Source organism: Homalodisca vitripennis, unplaced genomic scaffold (genome assembly GCF_021130785.1).
Source record: "Homalodisca vitripennis isolate AUS2020 unplaced genomic scaffold, UT_GWSS_2.1 ScUCBcl_5014;HRSCAF=11518, whole genome shotgun sequence".
In the NCBI taxonomy this organism is placed as follows: Eukaryota; Metazoa; Arthropoda; class Insecta; order Hemiptera; family Cicadellidae; genus Homalodisca; species Homalodisca vitripennis.
In genome coordinates this window covers 1-18,093 of record NW_025781128.1, presented here as the reverse complement: position 1 = coordinate 18,093, position 18,093 = coordinate 1, and the positions used below count along the sequence as shown (strand labels likewise).

General features: G+C 32.4%; 1 protein-coding gene across 1 annotated transcript; it reads right to left on the bottom strand.

Annotated features, from left to right (window-relative positions):
- Positions 1-2,545: 2,545 nt before the first annotated feature.
- Positions 2,546-16,503, bottom strand: LOC124373185 (tensin homolog). Its single transcript, XM_046831586.1, has 7 exons — positions 16,463-16,503; positions 12,719-12,827; positions 9,599-9,794; positions 7,770-7,991; positions 5,641-5,787; positions 4,821-5,098; positions 2,546-2,767 (listed from the first exon to the last, which is right to left on the bottom strand). Exons 2-6 carry the CDS (start codon positions 12,809-12,811, stop codon positions 4,938-4,940), a joined length of 819 nt encoding a protein of 272 aa, XP_046687542.1. The 5' UTR covers positions 12,812-12,827; positions 16,463-16,503; the 3' UTR covers positions 2,546-2,767; positions 4,821-4,937.
- Between the last annotated feature and the right edge of the window lie 1,590 nt (positions 16,504-18,093).

Below are 18,093 nucleotides of genomic sequence, written 5' to 3'. Positions count from 1 at the left end.
AATACAGTCCTAAGATATATTATTACAGGTTGCAACATATATTTATATATTCATACAAATTTACATACTTAACGTGTTATCTAAAGTGTGTTTATCTTAAATGATATGATTGTTGGTAAGAAATAACTATGTTTTGCAAACTTGAAATACATCTCTTCTTTTTTTATCATGGCTCAAACTATTGTTCCTAAAATATGCTCCACTCAAACTCATAAAACTCTTTACAAACTTGACCATGCTGTTTTAATTTTATGTGAAGGCTTGAGAAACCAAAATTTAGTCATACAACCAATAATTGTTTTAAACCAATATTGGTACTTTTACATTACTCTTCGAATGTTAGAAATCTCAATATGCAACGAAATATAAAGAATGTTAATGTAAAATATTTTAATTTCTAGAAAATGTGCTGTAATGATTCTCAAGAAAGAAAAAAGTTTTTAATGATAAAAACAGAAAATTATAAGGAATAATTGTTTTAATACAAATGTATATTATTGTAACCCATCTTATTTACCAAATTAGTGGAGAAGGACATCTTTCTAAACAAAAATGAAACATGTGAAAATGTTCAAGTGACTTAAACAATGCCAAAAAATGAGATGTATTTCAGCAAAAACAAATATTACTATACAATTAATTATTTCTAGCAATAAGTTAATTAATATTTAAAGACAAACTACACGATCAAAATTTACACCTTTTAAAAAGCAACAAACTAAATATATATATTTATATAAACACACATTTTATATAACAACTCTAAAAGTTTTAACAATTAATATATATATTCTCTATACAATTTGGTTATTTCAGTTTGACATATATCTTCATGTGATGAATATGGATAGAACACTAGTGCATTTCTACATACTTTACATAGGTACTTATATACACTATAAACAATATAAAATAATTAAAGTTTGACTGTGCAATTATAGTAACAATATAAATAAGAGTTATTAAGCTACAAGTTGTAATTACTAATATTGTACTTGGTTCAGAATAAAGAACTTAATTAATAAAATAACTAATTATTTGTCACTCACAGCAAAAACAATGGTCTATAAAATTATGTAACTGAACAGATACATCAGCACAACAAAATGTAAAATTATGTAGTTAATTAGCAGTAGGAGAAAAGTTAAATGTAATATAGAAACATGCAAACTACACAAATTCCAGAAAAACTTGACAATTTGAATAGTTTTTTTATCTTTAATATGTGAAATTTACAAGGTTGTAATATGTTAAACATTGATTGGGTTTTCTGAATTTGTAACGGTCTAATCTTGTACAGGCAGATGTAATATCTACAAGAAGATTTAAAATAAACTAATATTAGTTATGTAATCTAAATATTAAATATTGACATTAATAATATCTGTTGGAAAAAATGTAGTTATTTTACAGCAAGAGAGTATAATAATTTCACTAAGATAATTAAAAAGATAAATTATATTTCTTTCTTAATACTTTGAAATAAGTATAAAAACTGATCCTATAGATTTACTTAGCTAACTGTTATGCTCCTTAAATGTTTTTCTTTTTCATTTTAGTTATTTCCCATATTCTCCACTTGTAATACTATTCTTCTGCACCCATTTACTCTATCTGTCCTTAAATTCTTTTTCAAGAAGTATTAAGAGTATTAAAAGTAATAAACATCGGATTGTGCCTTTCTCATTGACAAAATGATGACTGAAGACATTGTTATAGCCCAACTTCTGATTCTGGTACTTCAGAAACTTTGGAGGCTAAGAAACCTCCAGTTGGTTGATTGTAAAAAATAATTATCTAACCTGGTTTTCTTTTTGGTATGGATATCTATTTCCGATCAATCTGACTTCACTTCTTAGAACTCATTCATTCCTAGTGAGCCAAAACAAGTTATTTTCCTTCGGGCAGGATAATCTATGATTGTTTCATCCTTGACAAAAGGATGTCAACACCTGCGGCTTTTCCTCCATCTCAGCTGTACACCACAATCACTTCATGTTTCTTGCGCGCTGGGTGTGAGAGAGCAATACATAGTTTTAGAACACTAATTTTTCTGGTCAACAAGTGATAAACAGATTACTGTACTAAAGCTGATCATCTAGGCAGGTATAAAATAACAAAAATCATGCTGGGGATTTCTATTTTGTCTTTTGCATTATAGCTCTCACTATGATATATCAACATCCCATCACACTTTGTCCCTGTTATATCCAAAAATGTACTCCTTTTTATATGGGAAGTATACATATTCTTCCCATAGAAGACTGAATGATCACTTTTAAACACTTTTCAATTGACTTATTTCTACCCTTTCTGTATTATCTCATAGTGATTCCTCAATTAATACAGGTATTATTACTTCCTTACTCTTATGATTTGTTTCACTGCAGCTCTGTTAGCAGCCAGTTTACAGTAATAAAAACTACTTCTGACAAGTCATATACATGCATTTAAAAGATAATTACTTTCATGGGTATGTAATTTAAACTTTTTAATTGAAGTAAAACGACTACCGAATTAAAGTATCAAGAGAGAAATCTAATAGTACTGGTGTAAAAATTTATGTAATTAAAAATGACTGTTACAAAATTCATGTGAATTCTCCAGATCAAACTATATTTGATTTTCCCTGACCACTATTCATCATTACTTTGGAGACAAAATTGACGATAGCTGTGGCGGCTGCTCAGGTTCCAGCTCGGCGAAGATGTGACACTGATTGTCTGTTTTGCTGGCAGGTTTTCTTGCAACAAAGCCAAAACACCGGCTGAAACAAAAGAAAAATCTGGTTATCAAACTAAAATAAGTAAAATTGTGCAACACTGAAGAGAGTTAGTAGATGGAAGGAAAAAAACTGCAAACATTTTGTTTACATTGTAATATATTTATTTTCTTTAATATACCATAAATTATTAAAACATTAGAAGAATTAATTAAATTTATAATCGCAATATACTAACAGGGCAAAACAGTTTTTATGCTATCAAACACTTCCGGTTAAGCGTAAGAATATCCCAGAGGTTCTAACATTGCCTGATACAATTAGAAGATAACTCATTAATTGGTTCACCTCATCAAAAAGATATTCCAAAAGGATTTGCATAGAAAACCTAATACAGAAGTAATACATATATTATATGTACACATGCAGATACCCAAGAGATTTTCACATTTAGTAGAGGATGGAATTAAAAAAAATTAAGTTCTGTTCTGATGAGTAGGTACAACAAACAATTTTGTAAGAAAACTCAATTTTTTTGGTACATTAAAGTAAAAGTACCGTTCTTGCAGTATATGTTAAAAATACAACAAAAAAACAAATTTATTTCCCACAAAGTACATAATAAATTACACTACACTATAAATATTTTATACATTTAAAGGAATGGAATAGACTATAATATGTACATTTTAATTTCAGAATTAACTTAATTTTATGAAGTAGAATATAAAAGAAAATAAATATATGTTAAGGAGAAAAGTTGGCATGCGCAGATTGCTTGTGAGAAGGCTTGAGTTGTTTTATTACTTGCAAGAGCCTTTTATGAACTTTTGAATAGAAAAAATGATATAAGAAAAAGACAGTTGAGTAAAATTTATTGCTTATTTACTTTTTGAATTGAGTTTAGAGCAGTATAAAGTAAAAAAAATAAGAAACAAAAATAAAAAGATTTTGAAATCTTGTGAGTATTAAAAGTAAGACAATTATTTAATTTAATGAATGATGAGCAGCTAGTAATCATTTAAAAAAACATTAATGTTACAGGAGGGGTGCTTCAAGAATGAAGCATCACAAGCCCGCCCAGACATGACTGACAACAGGGCCTCCGTTTCCGTACTATTTATCTGTAGTAGCCATTCATTATGTTTCTTTTTGAAAACAGGTAAGAATTGTGATTTTTAAAGCAATAATATATCTGCAGTTTAAATTTAAATTCGTGTACACTAAATATGAAAATTAAAAACGGTTTGTTTATACTGGCCTATTTTTAGTGTTGCCCCTTATGATGTTCATAGTCTAAGAAGGAAGCTGTAAGCCCGATATGGTATATGAAAGGGTCAAGTATATAAATCACTGTCATTAAGGCTGATTCTGTCTGAAAATTGCAATATCGAGAACAATAACATTGTCTCCTTGTCATACAAGATTGCTTGGGATGAGATGTTATCTCAGATAAGTTCGGGTCTTGCATCTTACGAACATCAAAGGTATTCCAAGAGAGCAACATAAATTTTTGTAGATGGAAACAGATAACCATTAGAGGTGTGGGAACTTGCGGAATTGATTAGTCCATCCACCTATTGCACGGTGAGCAATTGATGTAATAAAAGGGGTCAGTATTCAGAAACGGATATAGCATAAAGTTTGGGAAGAGATCACTATCAAAGGACCTGAGAGTATCATGGCAAGGAAGAATCCAGCCCCTCCCATCCCCCAGAACTTTTAAAAGCACACATTTTGTAGTCTAAAAATTAGTTTTTTACAAAACGTAATCTAAAAAGAAATCTAAATTGGAAATTGTTTGGGGAGGGGTCATGAACCCTGTGACCCTCCCCCTCCCCTTATATGGACTAGCATTTTTTATTTGTATCCTTTCCACTTCTGTTATTATCCTTTTTCCCATCTTGCTGGCAATGAAAAGACATGTGCTTTTATTTAATTTGTCTTTCCAATTGTGAGAGCCTCAACAAGTAACATTTTATCGCATCTACCTGTTAAGAGACTTTAAACCTAATTAGCATACCAAAGGATAAATGTAAGTTTGCAATAAGAGCTAAGGTACTTATATCACTTTGCTGATCACAAAATAAACACTCACTTTGAACTGATTGGCATCCCAGCCTCATTGTGTTGGGTCCATCGATGATCGTCAGGGTCCAGGCCGCAATAGGAGATGGTGGTGACGGGGTAGTGCCTGCGGAAGAAGAGCTGGCGCTTATTGTCCGTTAGTGTGATGCCCTGTCCAGAAACCTTGAAGTGGACAATAGCTGCAGGTGGCAAGGGCTTGGAGAATAACTCGCTGATAGCCCTGACGATAGCTTGAGGTTCCGGTCAGCGATTCCGTGTCGATGGTTAGCAAATACAAGACATTGCAGGCTGAAATAAAAATGTATTATCATACAAAGGCTATTTTTAGATATTTTACTTAATTAGTTAGAAAAATAATCAATAAATATATCATTTTATGATTTCCATTAAATTTCATGGCATGTGAGCAATCATCACATGGGAAAAAAATGACACAAAAATCTTACACAACCTTAATTGAAACAGACTAGACTGATAGTTTGTTTTTATATCACATGAAAACTTAACATATTAATAATCATATTTTATTAATTAATACTAGTCTAACTACTGCTGCAGTATAATCACAATTCTTTTAAAAACATTGTTGATTTTAAAAACCCACTTAATCTCTAATGGAAAATTACCTTAGGCCTAGCATTAAAAAGCTTATTGTATAAAAAATTATATACATGGCCCATATAGGTAGTGCTTTTGTATATTATTTCTTAAACACATAGCAATGAATATTTTTTTTAAATAATGAAAAATCGGATATACTGTCATTAGCAATTATAAGTCATTTAACGAAATGGTTGAATACACATTACTGAGTTTCATGAAGTACAAACCTGCTCCTTGAGCCAGAAGTAACTGAGCGGTGCTAATGGTACCAGTCGACTCGGAGGTAAGCCTAGTGTCTGACTCAGGTAGCGCCAGCTTGCACGGTAGAGCCAGAGGCATTAGTGAGTGCTGGTACACCAGTGCTGATAGAGAACCTGCAATAACATTGTTATGTGGTAAAAGATATATTTCAACTTGAGTGCAATAACATTGTTATGTGGTAAAAGATATATTTCAACTTGTAGTTACAAGTAATTGGATGGTGCTTAAGGAACTGTCCAACTTGGAAGGTACTAGGATTTTGGACATTTACAATCATTATATGTTACAAATTAGTACAAACACTATGTTTTCTATGAGGTTGTGATGCCTGACAAACTGCAAGTCCAGACTGGAGAGAATGAACTCAAGCGATGTCACTACACAAGAGCCAAGAGCACAAACACGTCACACCCGAACTAACAAACTGCATGAAGTCCAGACTGGAGAGAATGAACTCAAGCGATGTCAGTACACAAGAGCCAACAGCACAAACACGTCACACCCGAACTAACAAACTGCATGAAGTCCAGACTGGAGAGAATGAACTCAAGCGATGTCACTACACAAGAGCCAAGAGCACAAACACGTCACACCCGAACTAACAAACTGCATGAAGTCCAGACTGGAGAGAATGAACTCAAGCGATGTCAGTACACAAGAGCCAACAGCACAAACACGTCACACCCCGAACTAACAAACTGCATGAAGTCCAGACTGGAGAGAATGAACTCAAGCGATGTCACTACACAAGAGCCAACAGCACAAACACGTCACACCCGAACTAACAAACTGCATGAAGTCCAGACTGGAGAGAATGAAACTCAAGCGATGTCACTACACAAGAGCCAAGAGCACAAACACGTCACACACACCCGAACTAACAAACTGCATGAAGTCCAGACTGGAGAGAATGAACTCAAGCGATGTCAGTACACAAGAGCCAAGAGCACAAACACGTCACACCCGAACTAACAAACTGCATGAAGTCCAGACTGGAGAGAATGAACTCAAGCGATGTCACTACACAAGAGCCAAGAGCACAAACACGTCACACCCGAACTAACAAACTGCATGAAGTCCAGACTGGAGAGAATGAACTCAAGCGATGTCACTACACAAGAGCCAAGAGCACAAACACGTCACACCCGAACTAACAAACTGCATGAAGTCCAGACTGGAGAGAATGAACTCAAGCGATGTCAGTACACAAGAGCCAACAGCACAAACACGTCACACCCGAACTAACAAACTGCATGAAGTCCAGACTGGAGAGAATGAACTCAAGCGATGTCACTACACAAGAGCCAAGAGCACAAACACGTCACACCCGAAACTAACAAACTGCATGAAGTCCAGACCGTAACATATGAACCTCAAGCGAATATCCCTCCCCTCCCGACCATTGCTTTCATGTTCTCTTTGTTTCAGGTGATATCACAGGCAATGCCGACATTGAGTTCCTTGTAATTGGTTCCCCTTTGTTAGTTTAAGTGTGATGTTTCTGGTCTTGACTCCTGTGCAGTGACATCATTTTGGTTCCTTCTCTCCTCTGGACATGTAAATATAAATCTCGAAACATACTGTTGTTCTTTTTCTTAACATATAAAAAGATGGCAAATGTCTGAAACTCTATAGGCCTTTGAAACCTTTCATCGTCAATAACAAACTTAAAACAAAGAATGGGAGGGTAGCCTATTGTTTGAGTTCAACTTGCTTGGTATAGCCAGAGGCATTGTGAGTGCTAGGCTTGTACTAATAAAGTACCTGCAATAACTTTGTTGTATGTTAAATAACACATCCTAACTTGAAACACTGAAACATCCTAGTAGATATTTGACAATATGTTTATGTCTTACAATTAAAACTGTCATCTTAGAAGTATTCCACAGAAAATTAAAGTAAATCATTATTTTGAATGAATATATTTAACAAAAAACTATCCAAGTTGCAGTCAAAATAAAAACAATTGTAGCATTACTATTTTGCAAAATTACTCATAGTTGTTTCTTTGTATAACGGTTCTTAATTTATTAATTCCTTGTCATTGTCTACAGAATGATAGAAAATAAGTATTCAATAAATTCACTCTACTCACTAAAAACTGGTTCATTGGCACAGCCTTTGAGTCTGACACCTCGAGATGTGGGCTCTATAAGGAAATGCCTGACAAGCTCGGTGGAAGGGTCCGAAGGAGCTTTCCCAGGAGTGGAAGGAGGCGGAGTCGCAACCTTCAACGCCAGACCGAAAGCTCCAGGGAACGAGTTGGAGTCCCTCACCACAAATGTTCCTGGTGATCGATCTTTCAGCATGGAGATTGCTGTATTAAAAAAACTTGTTTGAGTGGTAAAAAAATATAAAGTAAAAATATTGATATTTTCGTTTTTTTTTTTGCTGCAACATATGCTAAATACATTTCTATAATTAATACTCAAATTTAGAACTAAGTCTTCAATGTTGTTAATAAATCAAATTAACATACTAAGAGGTGGTAAGGTTTATTCAGTACTAACTACCAGTACCTGTACTAAAACACATACTAATTCTATACTAAATTTAGATAAATAAAAACAAATTACAATTAAAGGAATAATACAGAAAGTGTACTTTATTAATCATACGACTATGTTATTAATTTTGAATTATAGCATTTTTTCTATATCCTACAATTATATATCCAAGCAGAGTAACTTTTCATTTCTCTCTATTCTTTACGCCACTGTCCATAGAATGTATGTAGTAATATAAGAACTACACAAAAAAACGGAACAATTTTTTTACTTTTTTAATACATTGGAAGGTATTCCACCCTTGGCTGTATGTTGTCAATAGCTCGTGGGAGGGATTCCTCCTTCCCACTGTTGTATTGTGAACTCAGTTGCCTCATTCTTGTCTAGTATATCAAATTTTTGTTGCTCTTCAAGAGGTATTCTTACTTATTGGTATTAATTTTAATTTACTTTTTTGCATATTAGTGTAATATTGTGTAAATGTGAATACATATTAACATGTATATTACACTTATATTAGCACTCAACTTGTTATTGAGGGGGGGAAAGACTGGATGGAAAAAGTACTTTTATCAAGTTCTTTTTCAGAATTTCTGTAATATACTCAAAAGATATTTTTAATGAAGGTTGACAGCACAATAAGTTCTGCTCAATCTCAAACTTTGGTCATTCATTTGCTGAATGAGTATGCTTGCAGCTTTTGAAGCCTATTTTTAACTGATGACAGCTATAGGGAAAAAAAATTTATTTTAAAATTTTTGTTTGAAATGAAATTTTCCCATGATAAAAATTTTAATTGGCATTAAATTACGTTGTAAAATATAATCATGTATTTAATTAAAATTAACATGCCAATTTCTCTGGAAAGTTTTAAGATCGACTACAACAATGTTATCCGTGTACTAATTACATGTGTAAGTAATCACTTTATAACATTTTAAGGCTGTAAATGAAGAAGTGATATGTGTAGTGCTGTAAAATAGTCATATCACTGAGTAATAAACAAGATTAATTAAACATTTTTTTTAAATATTTTGAGTAGAATTTGCAATCAATTGTGAATTGAGTAACTAAAGTCTAATTTTAGGCACATACATTTGGCTCTTTTGTTTATGTTTTATAGTGTTAAACGGTTTTAAAGTCATTCCTGTCTTTTATAAACATTTTAAACATGATTTCCAGCTACATTATTGTATTTATTATAATAATCAAAGAGGAATAAACTAGTAACAGGAGGATTACATTACAATCAGCTGTTTATGTTTGAATTAAAGCACAACATTGTTAATATTTCAACAACTTTTTAAATAGAAATTTTAATTAACCAGTATACTGTTCAGTAAATACGAGTACATGGTAAAAGTTCATGCCATATTTTGACAATAATAGCTTGACAATTAAATTTGGATCAAATTACCTTCTTCTCTAGATATTGTTGGTTTGTACCAGAACCTAGAGGTGTCCCTGACAAACTTGACATGTGCCGGAGACACCTCTTGCGGAGGCTCTCCATTGGAGTGGATGGAGGAGCGTCGGGAGTGTCCGTAGTAGACACTTGGAGATGATTGTCCTCCATTAATTGTGCCATTGTGTCCACTTGAGTACTGATGACTCTGTAAGGGGAACAATTTTTTTAACTTATGCCATAAATGATAATAAATTATTAAATAGATAAAACAATGCCAGGAATTTGTTAAATAAGTACTACTGATACAAACATTGCATAGAATCTACGAGGGTCGTCCAGAAAGTAAAGAACGATTGCGCATCACGGGCGGCGCAGTTCCCCCACCACCGCGGTAGATAACTTGTTCGTTAGCCACACCTTCTGCCTCAGTGTGAGCTGAGTAGTGGTACCGTGAGGTCACGTTTGCGTCTCCTGTGAAAGTTTAAAATGGCGGCGTTAATTGAAAATCCCGCCAAATGTGAACTGCGTAGTGTGATACGGTTTCTGAATGCACAGAATGTTCGACCTATTGAAATTTATAGGCAAATTAAGGCAGTTTACGGTGACAATGCGATGAACGAGTCATCAGTGAGAAAATGGTGCATTCAATTTAAGGAAGGTCGAAACTAATGTGCACGACGAGGAACGAAGTGGAAGGCCGTCACTCGTTACTGACGAGTGTTGGCAGCGAAAGTTGATGGAAAAATTCAACAAAACCGTCGTTTCACTTTGAGTGGTCTAGTGGAATTTTTTTCACAAATTTCAAGGTCGCTTTTGCACGAAATAGTGACTGAACGTCTTGGTTATCAGAAAATGTGTGCTCGTTGGGTGCCTAAGATTCTTACTGATGTCCACAAGACTAAACGGATGGGAGCAGCTCTTGAGTTTTTGACTCAGTATGACGAAGAAGGTGATGCATTTCTTGACCGCATCGTAACGGGTGACGAAACTTGGGTTTCCTATCGAACCCCGGAAACAAAGCTCCAGTCAATGGAATGGCATCACTCGAATTCACCAACAAAAAAACAGGAAAGAAAAAACCAAATTTGAACACCAGGAAATTGATGGCAACAGTTTTTTGGGACCGAAAAGGCCTAATTCCATATGGAGTTCATGCCGAGAGGCGAAACAATCAACTCAAAGGCCTACATCGAGACCTTGCATCGGCTTCGCCGCGCTATTCAGAACAAACGACGCGGAATGCTATCGTCGAAAGTGGTGCTGATCCACGACAATGCTCGGCCTCATTGCAGTGCACGAACCAAAGCAGAACTCAATTCTTTCAAATGGCAAATCTTCGGACACCCTCCGTATAGTCCAGATCTGGCTCCGAGTGACTATCACTTGTTTCCAAAGTTGAAAGTGTTTTTAGGCGGAAAAAACTTTTTGGGTGACGAAGACCTCAAAGAAGGAATAAAAAACGTGGCTTCATTCGTGCCTTGACAGTTCCGGCGATTTTGTAGAAAAATAGAGTAAGTTTATAAGTATTTATAAATAAATTTTCATGCTCTTATCTTTTGTTTTTATTGACTTATAACAAAACGTTCTTTACTTTCTGGACGACCCTCGTAATTTCAAATCATATCCAGTCCAACTTCCTCTTCACATGAAATTGTTGTGTACCTGATGAGAAAATGAGGATACCTCTTCATCTAGATTACACTTTATTTTTATATTTTGTAGTCTAGGTGTCTCTGATGTCAAAACAATGTAAAGAGTTCGTCTTGAGATTCTTCGTCGCCTATTTATTTTTTTGGATCCCTTCAGATGAACATGACTCCAGATTCCAGGAGTCAAGTCTGAGAAAGCATCAGATTCTGGACTGTACACTAAGAGGAAGGTGAACTGGAGCTAAAATTAACATTCACATTGATTCAACCCTTCATAGCTATGTTACGTGTACATGGAGTCTATCACTTAGCCAATAGTTTACTATTCAAAAATAAAACGATTAAGATATTAGTAGGTTTGAAATAAAACTATTTTTATGTTAATTTTAGTTCTTCCATACTTTGATTTGAAAATAAAAATCCCACCAACTTGCTATTGTTACTGAGAGAACTGTATGAATTCGAGAAGATATACGATTACGCTGAATAGTGGAGATTTGCTTTTTCCTGAACTTTCAATAAATATTTAGAAAATGTAAACTATCCTAAATAAAAGTATATCTTTTAAATTTTTCTAACTCTCATTTGATTTTATATGCAAACCAAACAATAAACATTCATGTTCATATTGGGTATGCTTTATCATGAATATCCTTATAAACAACACCTTTACAGTTGGTCTGTTTTTGGAAAAGTCTTATCAAGCTGCATGTACTAAGGTGTCTGCTTTAGTCAGTGTGTTAAACTACTGCACAATATATATCTTGGTGGGTATGCTTTATCATGAATATCTATAATTATCTTCAACACCTTAACAGGTGTTCTATATAGTGATCTTGAGAAGTCTTATCAAGCAGCATGTTCTAAGGTGTCTGCTTTAGTCAGTGTGTTAAACTACTGTACAATATATATATCTTGGTGGGTATGCTTTATCATGAATACCCGTATAACTATCTTCAACACCTTAACGGGTGGTCTATATAGTGATCTTGAGAAGTCTTATCAAGCAGCATGTTCTAAGGTGTCTGCTTTAGTCAGTGTGTTAAAATTACTGTACAATATAATATGTTTAGTTACAATACGTCACATAGTAATACCTTCACTACAGCTCTAGGCTGAGTAATATTGATTACTTACATGAGCCAGCACGTCCTACAGCGTCTGCCATAGTCAACGTGATAAATAAAAGGATCATTTTGGCATCAGGTTGGACACCACAGGGAAAATATTAATTTTGATTAATTTTAAATTAGGTCAAAACATTACATATTTCACTTTTAAAAGAGTCATAACTTTTATTACATTAGCGCCAAAAATGGGCATTGAATATTTGTAACAGCTTGCTGTTGCTAAAAAATTGAATAGGATGGAGATGAAGAATTATTATCACTGATTGGTCAATGTAGATGTTAGAGGGCCATGTGACACATCAAATTAATACACTTTCTCCATGACCCATTTAATAATTATACTTACACACCTTTGGACTATGTTGCGTATGAGAGTCGCTCTCGTAGCCTCTGAAGGAACTGACTGAATGTTCTCGGTGTTCTCTGACCAGGGTTTCACTCATGGGCGACCACTCTTTACTGCAACATTTCCTATTATTATTACACTGACCCTTTTGATAATACGGATAATAACGGCAGCTTTAATGGTTTACCGCGGATTATAAATTATATATCATGACTATAATTATAAGTGATATGATATGATGAACTCATACAATTTGTTTGTCGTAACTTAGTTATTATTATACATAATAGTATTCCAAAACTATACTTAAATACCTTTAAGATTGAGTTTTAGAGTTAAAAAAATATGATTTATTTCTATAAACATGTTTTAAATTTGCTCTATTGTGAGCTGCATCTCCTACAATTTGAAGAAATTTCCCCATTTTAAATAGTTGCAACGAATATGGCTTATTCCAAGAATGGAATATGGAGTGTTTATGTATATTATTTTGTTTCTGAATAAATTAAGTTTTTGATCATAATACTAGTATATATTTTTGTATTGAATGATCATGATAAACGCATCTTTTGAAATGTATGATGTATGATATTGTGGTTATAATATCACCTCTTATACACTTACAACTAAATAATTGGTAAGAACTACAGAAAAATACTAACATGACAATTTAATTTAAACAATAATAAAGAGCAATCATATATTAATATTACTTTTACAGGTACTACATACATTACATTATGAGTCTGACTAACTGAATAAATAATAATAGAGTAAAGCAAAGTGGTGTATTTTAGATTATTGCTACTCTAATAAAATAAGGTCTCTTTATAGAGGAGGGTATATACTGGACTCTTTAAAAAACCAATTAATGGAATTATAATTTTGCTGTGTAGCTGTAAGGTGCAACATTACTACTTAATTGTTTCATAAAAAACATTCTGTTTCTGAACATAATTGTTATACAATTCAAGAGCAAATATAAAAATAGGAATCTCCAATTAGACCTGGGCAGAATCTTTTTATAGAAAAAAATAATTTTATACATCAGTTTTGAAACATGTTGATTTGAAAGGATAACAAGATTAAAAACATTTTGTTAATTAATGATGCAAATTGTTCTATCTTCACTGTTTTTTAATTAAGTTGAACATTTTTTTGTCACCTGGTATTTAAATATAATTTTTGAACCTCACAGTTGTTTAAAACAAAATGTTCTACCCTTTTATTTACAATGATTTTGTTCAATATAAATAAATTTATACAATATTTGAACACAGCTTTCCTATCTCTAGTTGTCAATGGGTTATAATCATTTAAGGGCATAGAATACTTTTAACAAACAAATGGGACATTTTTAATGTATGGTAAATTTGCACTTTACTGTATCAATTTAGTTTTGATAATTTTTCTTTTTGATGTTTTAATTTTCTCAAAAGCTTGTTTTATTTTGATTCAGAATTTAAGTAAATGTTTTAAATTTATAGTATGTCCATGTTTTTTGCAAAATTGTTATGATCATGGTTAGTTTTATTTATAAATGATCCGAAAAATTTGATTTGAATTCAGTCATATTGTTTATGACAACTTTACCTGTATGTGAGTAAATGTTAGTATCAATCATTGAGTTCTCACATTATTTTGTAAAAAATTAAGAATGAAACTGTTATACTTTCCGTGTTCTAATCAGTTATGTATTGTTTTTCATTTAATATTGAAACAATATTGTTAAAATCCGTTCATTTTACTCTATATTACACAATAATTAGATTTGCATTAATAAAGCATCCTGACTATATTCTGAGAATTATTACATTCCAAACATTTCTTCTCAGGACATTTTTACAAACAAAGAAAAGTGGAGTAGAACACTCAACCTGTGAGTTGCCACTGTAATGCTGGAATTAAGTTCAAATTTACCACTGTCAATATCGAAGTTTGAACAAAGAAAATTTAAATTTACAATATTAATCTGGGTTAGTTAAATACTAGGTGTACTACATAAAACTAGCCACCTTAGATTTTGAATGGTTAAGAATTGTCAGATCTCATTTTGCAATTTATTTAATAACATCACATGAATGTGTTTTTGATAGATTCCAAAATTCTCCTCTGCCTTACCAAAATGAGGGACGAGGGGCAACTCAGCAATTTTAAGTAGGTTTGATACATCAAGAAAAACTGTAGGTCTTGATGAAATTAAACAAACTATGAAAAAATAAGGGTTTGTAGGCCTAAGTAAAATATTTATGACAGATACCCTATCGTATTTGGAGGAACAGTAACACCTTTTTGCAAGGAAACATGACTGAGATTAATGCCCAAAAAATCCTTCCTCATGGACAGGAGGCAGCTCCTGCCCCAAACCTTACCCATCTTTTTGAATATCCTGTCACTCAGGAAACAGCACAAAGGCTTTTGGGACTAAGTGCAATTTCTCAGCTTCTTGTCCAAAGAGACAACTCCACCGTATGGCATGTCACTTTAAGAATCTTGATAAAAGAAGTGGATAGAGAAAATTATAACTACAGTATATGGGTTTACTCCATCCAAAGCAGGGTCTGATTAAAGTTAGAATTTTTGCCTTGTTTTTGGTATTGTTAGTTTTTTTGTTATCAAGACATTTCAGTTTATATATTGAAAAATGGATCATAATTTTAAATTCTGAGTTGGTCCCTACCCGCTATTTTGGAAAAATGGGAAAATAATTTTGAAATTCATCAAAAACTTCTCTAAGTGATTTGAAAACTATCAAACATTAAAAAGGTTAGTGTTTAGAACTGAAATTTTTGTTAGACCTGTATACTGTACTTTATTTATCCCCTTTATTTATACCCAGTTAGTAAATATTTTTCCCAATACCCTTATGAATCAGTCTTTATTATTACTCATTATTTCAAATATTTTTAATAGTCCTACTTAGACTTAGAAAACTGATTAAGTATAGAAAAAGGAACAAAGACACTTAAATGTAATTAATAGTTTTATTTATGCTGATTATATTGGGATATGATTATATGATACTAATACAATTAATCAAAATTTGAGCTTGTTATTATTAATAGGATAGTAATATCAGGTTACATATCAAAATATTAATTCACTATTCAAACAAATTAAATGGTATTAACCATTTCACTGCCAAACAACTTGGTCCTTCACTACATGCCAGGCTGTTCAACACAAGTTTCGGTGGAAACGGATAGTTCATTAATTATGCATTTTGTTTTGTTTTACAAAGTACACATTAAGACTGTTTTTATGGCAAAAATTTACATTACACAAGGACTGTTTATTTTCTTATAAGGGAAATATTTTAAACAGCACCTAACTGTATAATGTCACCATTCATATGTTTATGGTAATCAACATGTCTTAACTCTTTGTCATCAAAAACAAAAAGTTTGAGTTTAATTTGTTAAAACCGTTTTATGAACTACAATTTAAAAAGTTGTAACATTTCAATTTTTGGACTCTGGAATTTGGATTATTGGCTTTCAGTATCTGAATATTAAGGTACTGTCAATTGAACTTTAGTTATTTATTGAAACCTTAACCTTAAAGGTCTGTATCATTTTTAATTGGCAGTGAAAGAGCTAATAATTACCAAGTGAATAGTAAATATATCAACTATGAGTTCTAGTTTACCTAACCCTGCATCCAAGTTACCAACTCTACTACTACCCAGGATTAACGTTTTTACGACACCTTAATTCCACTGGAAGGGTTTAATTGTTCCAGAACATACCTAGAAATTGAAGAAGTAGAAGACCATTTTCCAAGGTTTTTAAAACCCCGTCTGGTGGAAGAAAAAAATTACGTTTGAATTCAGCAACTAAAGACTTACAATTAGAACTCAATTTTGTTGCTACTGCAGCTATAATATATAAAAATCATTTATAATATAAAATTAAACTAATTCAAATACCGTACTACAAACTTTAACTAAACTATTAATTACTGCACGTTTAAAAAATGTACAATATTTCCTATTAGTTGAAAATAAGATTTTCCTTATATGTAATAAAATCATGATAAAATTATCAATAAAAAATAACTGTTGTGATCATTAAAGATCATTTCATTGTAAACTCACAACCAACTGAAAACGTATACATGTCAAACGTATATTCATGTTATTTGACTTGAAACAAAACATAATTTAAACCATAGTATAGTAAATCTTTGCTTTAATTCAAAGCAAAGATATAGCAATGGATAACAAAAATTGCATCTTTATTATTGCTCAAAAAATTAGTTTAATATGCTATGTATGGCAAAGAAAATTGTATAAGGCTTTTAACTTTGCAAATGAAACAGTTGTTCTCAAACAAACAAACAACATTTTGTCAGTCATTGACAAAAATGGTATAAATACCTTTTTATTTAGTTATTTTAAACAAACTCTATCAATTTTTAAAATAAAATTTGAAGTTTACATAATTTAATTGGAATTAATTGTTCATATACCCACTCAAAAGATTAAAAATTTATTTATTTGATTTGGATTTATATTTAAAACAAAATTTATCTAAAATAACACAGAAATGGATAACACTTCTTATTTTTTGCAAAAGTTTGTTAATTATCAATCTATATTTATCTAGGTTCTATATATTTTTATTTGGATATAACAACAAGGAAAGTTTATCTAAAGATAAACTTAGAAGAGGAGACTCTGTTGTAAACAACAAAAGAACAAAGAAAAAATAAAATAAAAACGTTTAAGCCATAAAATAATTTTTATTTTATATTTTAAACTAACACATAATTTAATGTGTACTGTAAATTAAAGTGTATTAATGTTTTATTAGAGTATTTAAAATAAATTGAGAAATAGTTGTTGTGTGTCACCAAATATGACGATAAAAACACATTTTTTATCAGAAATTAACCATTGGGATATCAGACAAATTGTTTTATTCTCAAATATTTGACTAGAACTCACCGCTGTTGCCGTTGGACTTTTGGGGGCAGAGCTGATGTGAGGGTGTCAAATTGTGTGGAGCTGCTGTTGATGTAGGGGAGTGCGGGGAGTGCACAGGGAAGGCGGTGGGGTCTGGGGGCGGGGGGTGCTGCTCGAGTGTGGGGGACTACCTCCCGTGTCCTCACTCAGAGATGTGGTCCGCCAAGAAGAGTAACTTTCATCCCGTAGCTGTGCAGGCAAAGTTAGGTTAGGTAATAGTTCATTTCCAGTTTAGCACACAGACTGGACTATGCCTTGAATATTTCAATTAATTATACAGCAATTGATAATATGAAACAATCTGAGGATAAATTTGAAAATTGAAATACCTGTAAACTTCATTAGAGTTGTTACACAAGTTCCAAGGTGCAAAAATAAAGCAAGTGGTTAATCACTGTCATGCCCATTTAACA

Coding starts and splice junctions, on each gene's coding strand:
- LOC124373185 (XM_046831586.1), bottom strand. CDS start 12,811: ATGAGTGAAACCCTGGTCAGAGAACACCGAGAACATTCAGTCAGTTCC. Junction 7,992..9,598: donor AACAATATCTAGAGAAGAAG/GTAATTTGATCC, acceptor TTTTTAATACAG/CAATCTCCATGCTGAAAGAT. Junction 5,099..5,640: donor ACTTCTGGCTCAAGGAGCAG/GTTTGTACTTCA, acceptor TTTTTATTTCAG/CCTGCAATGTCTTGTATTTG.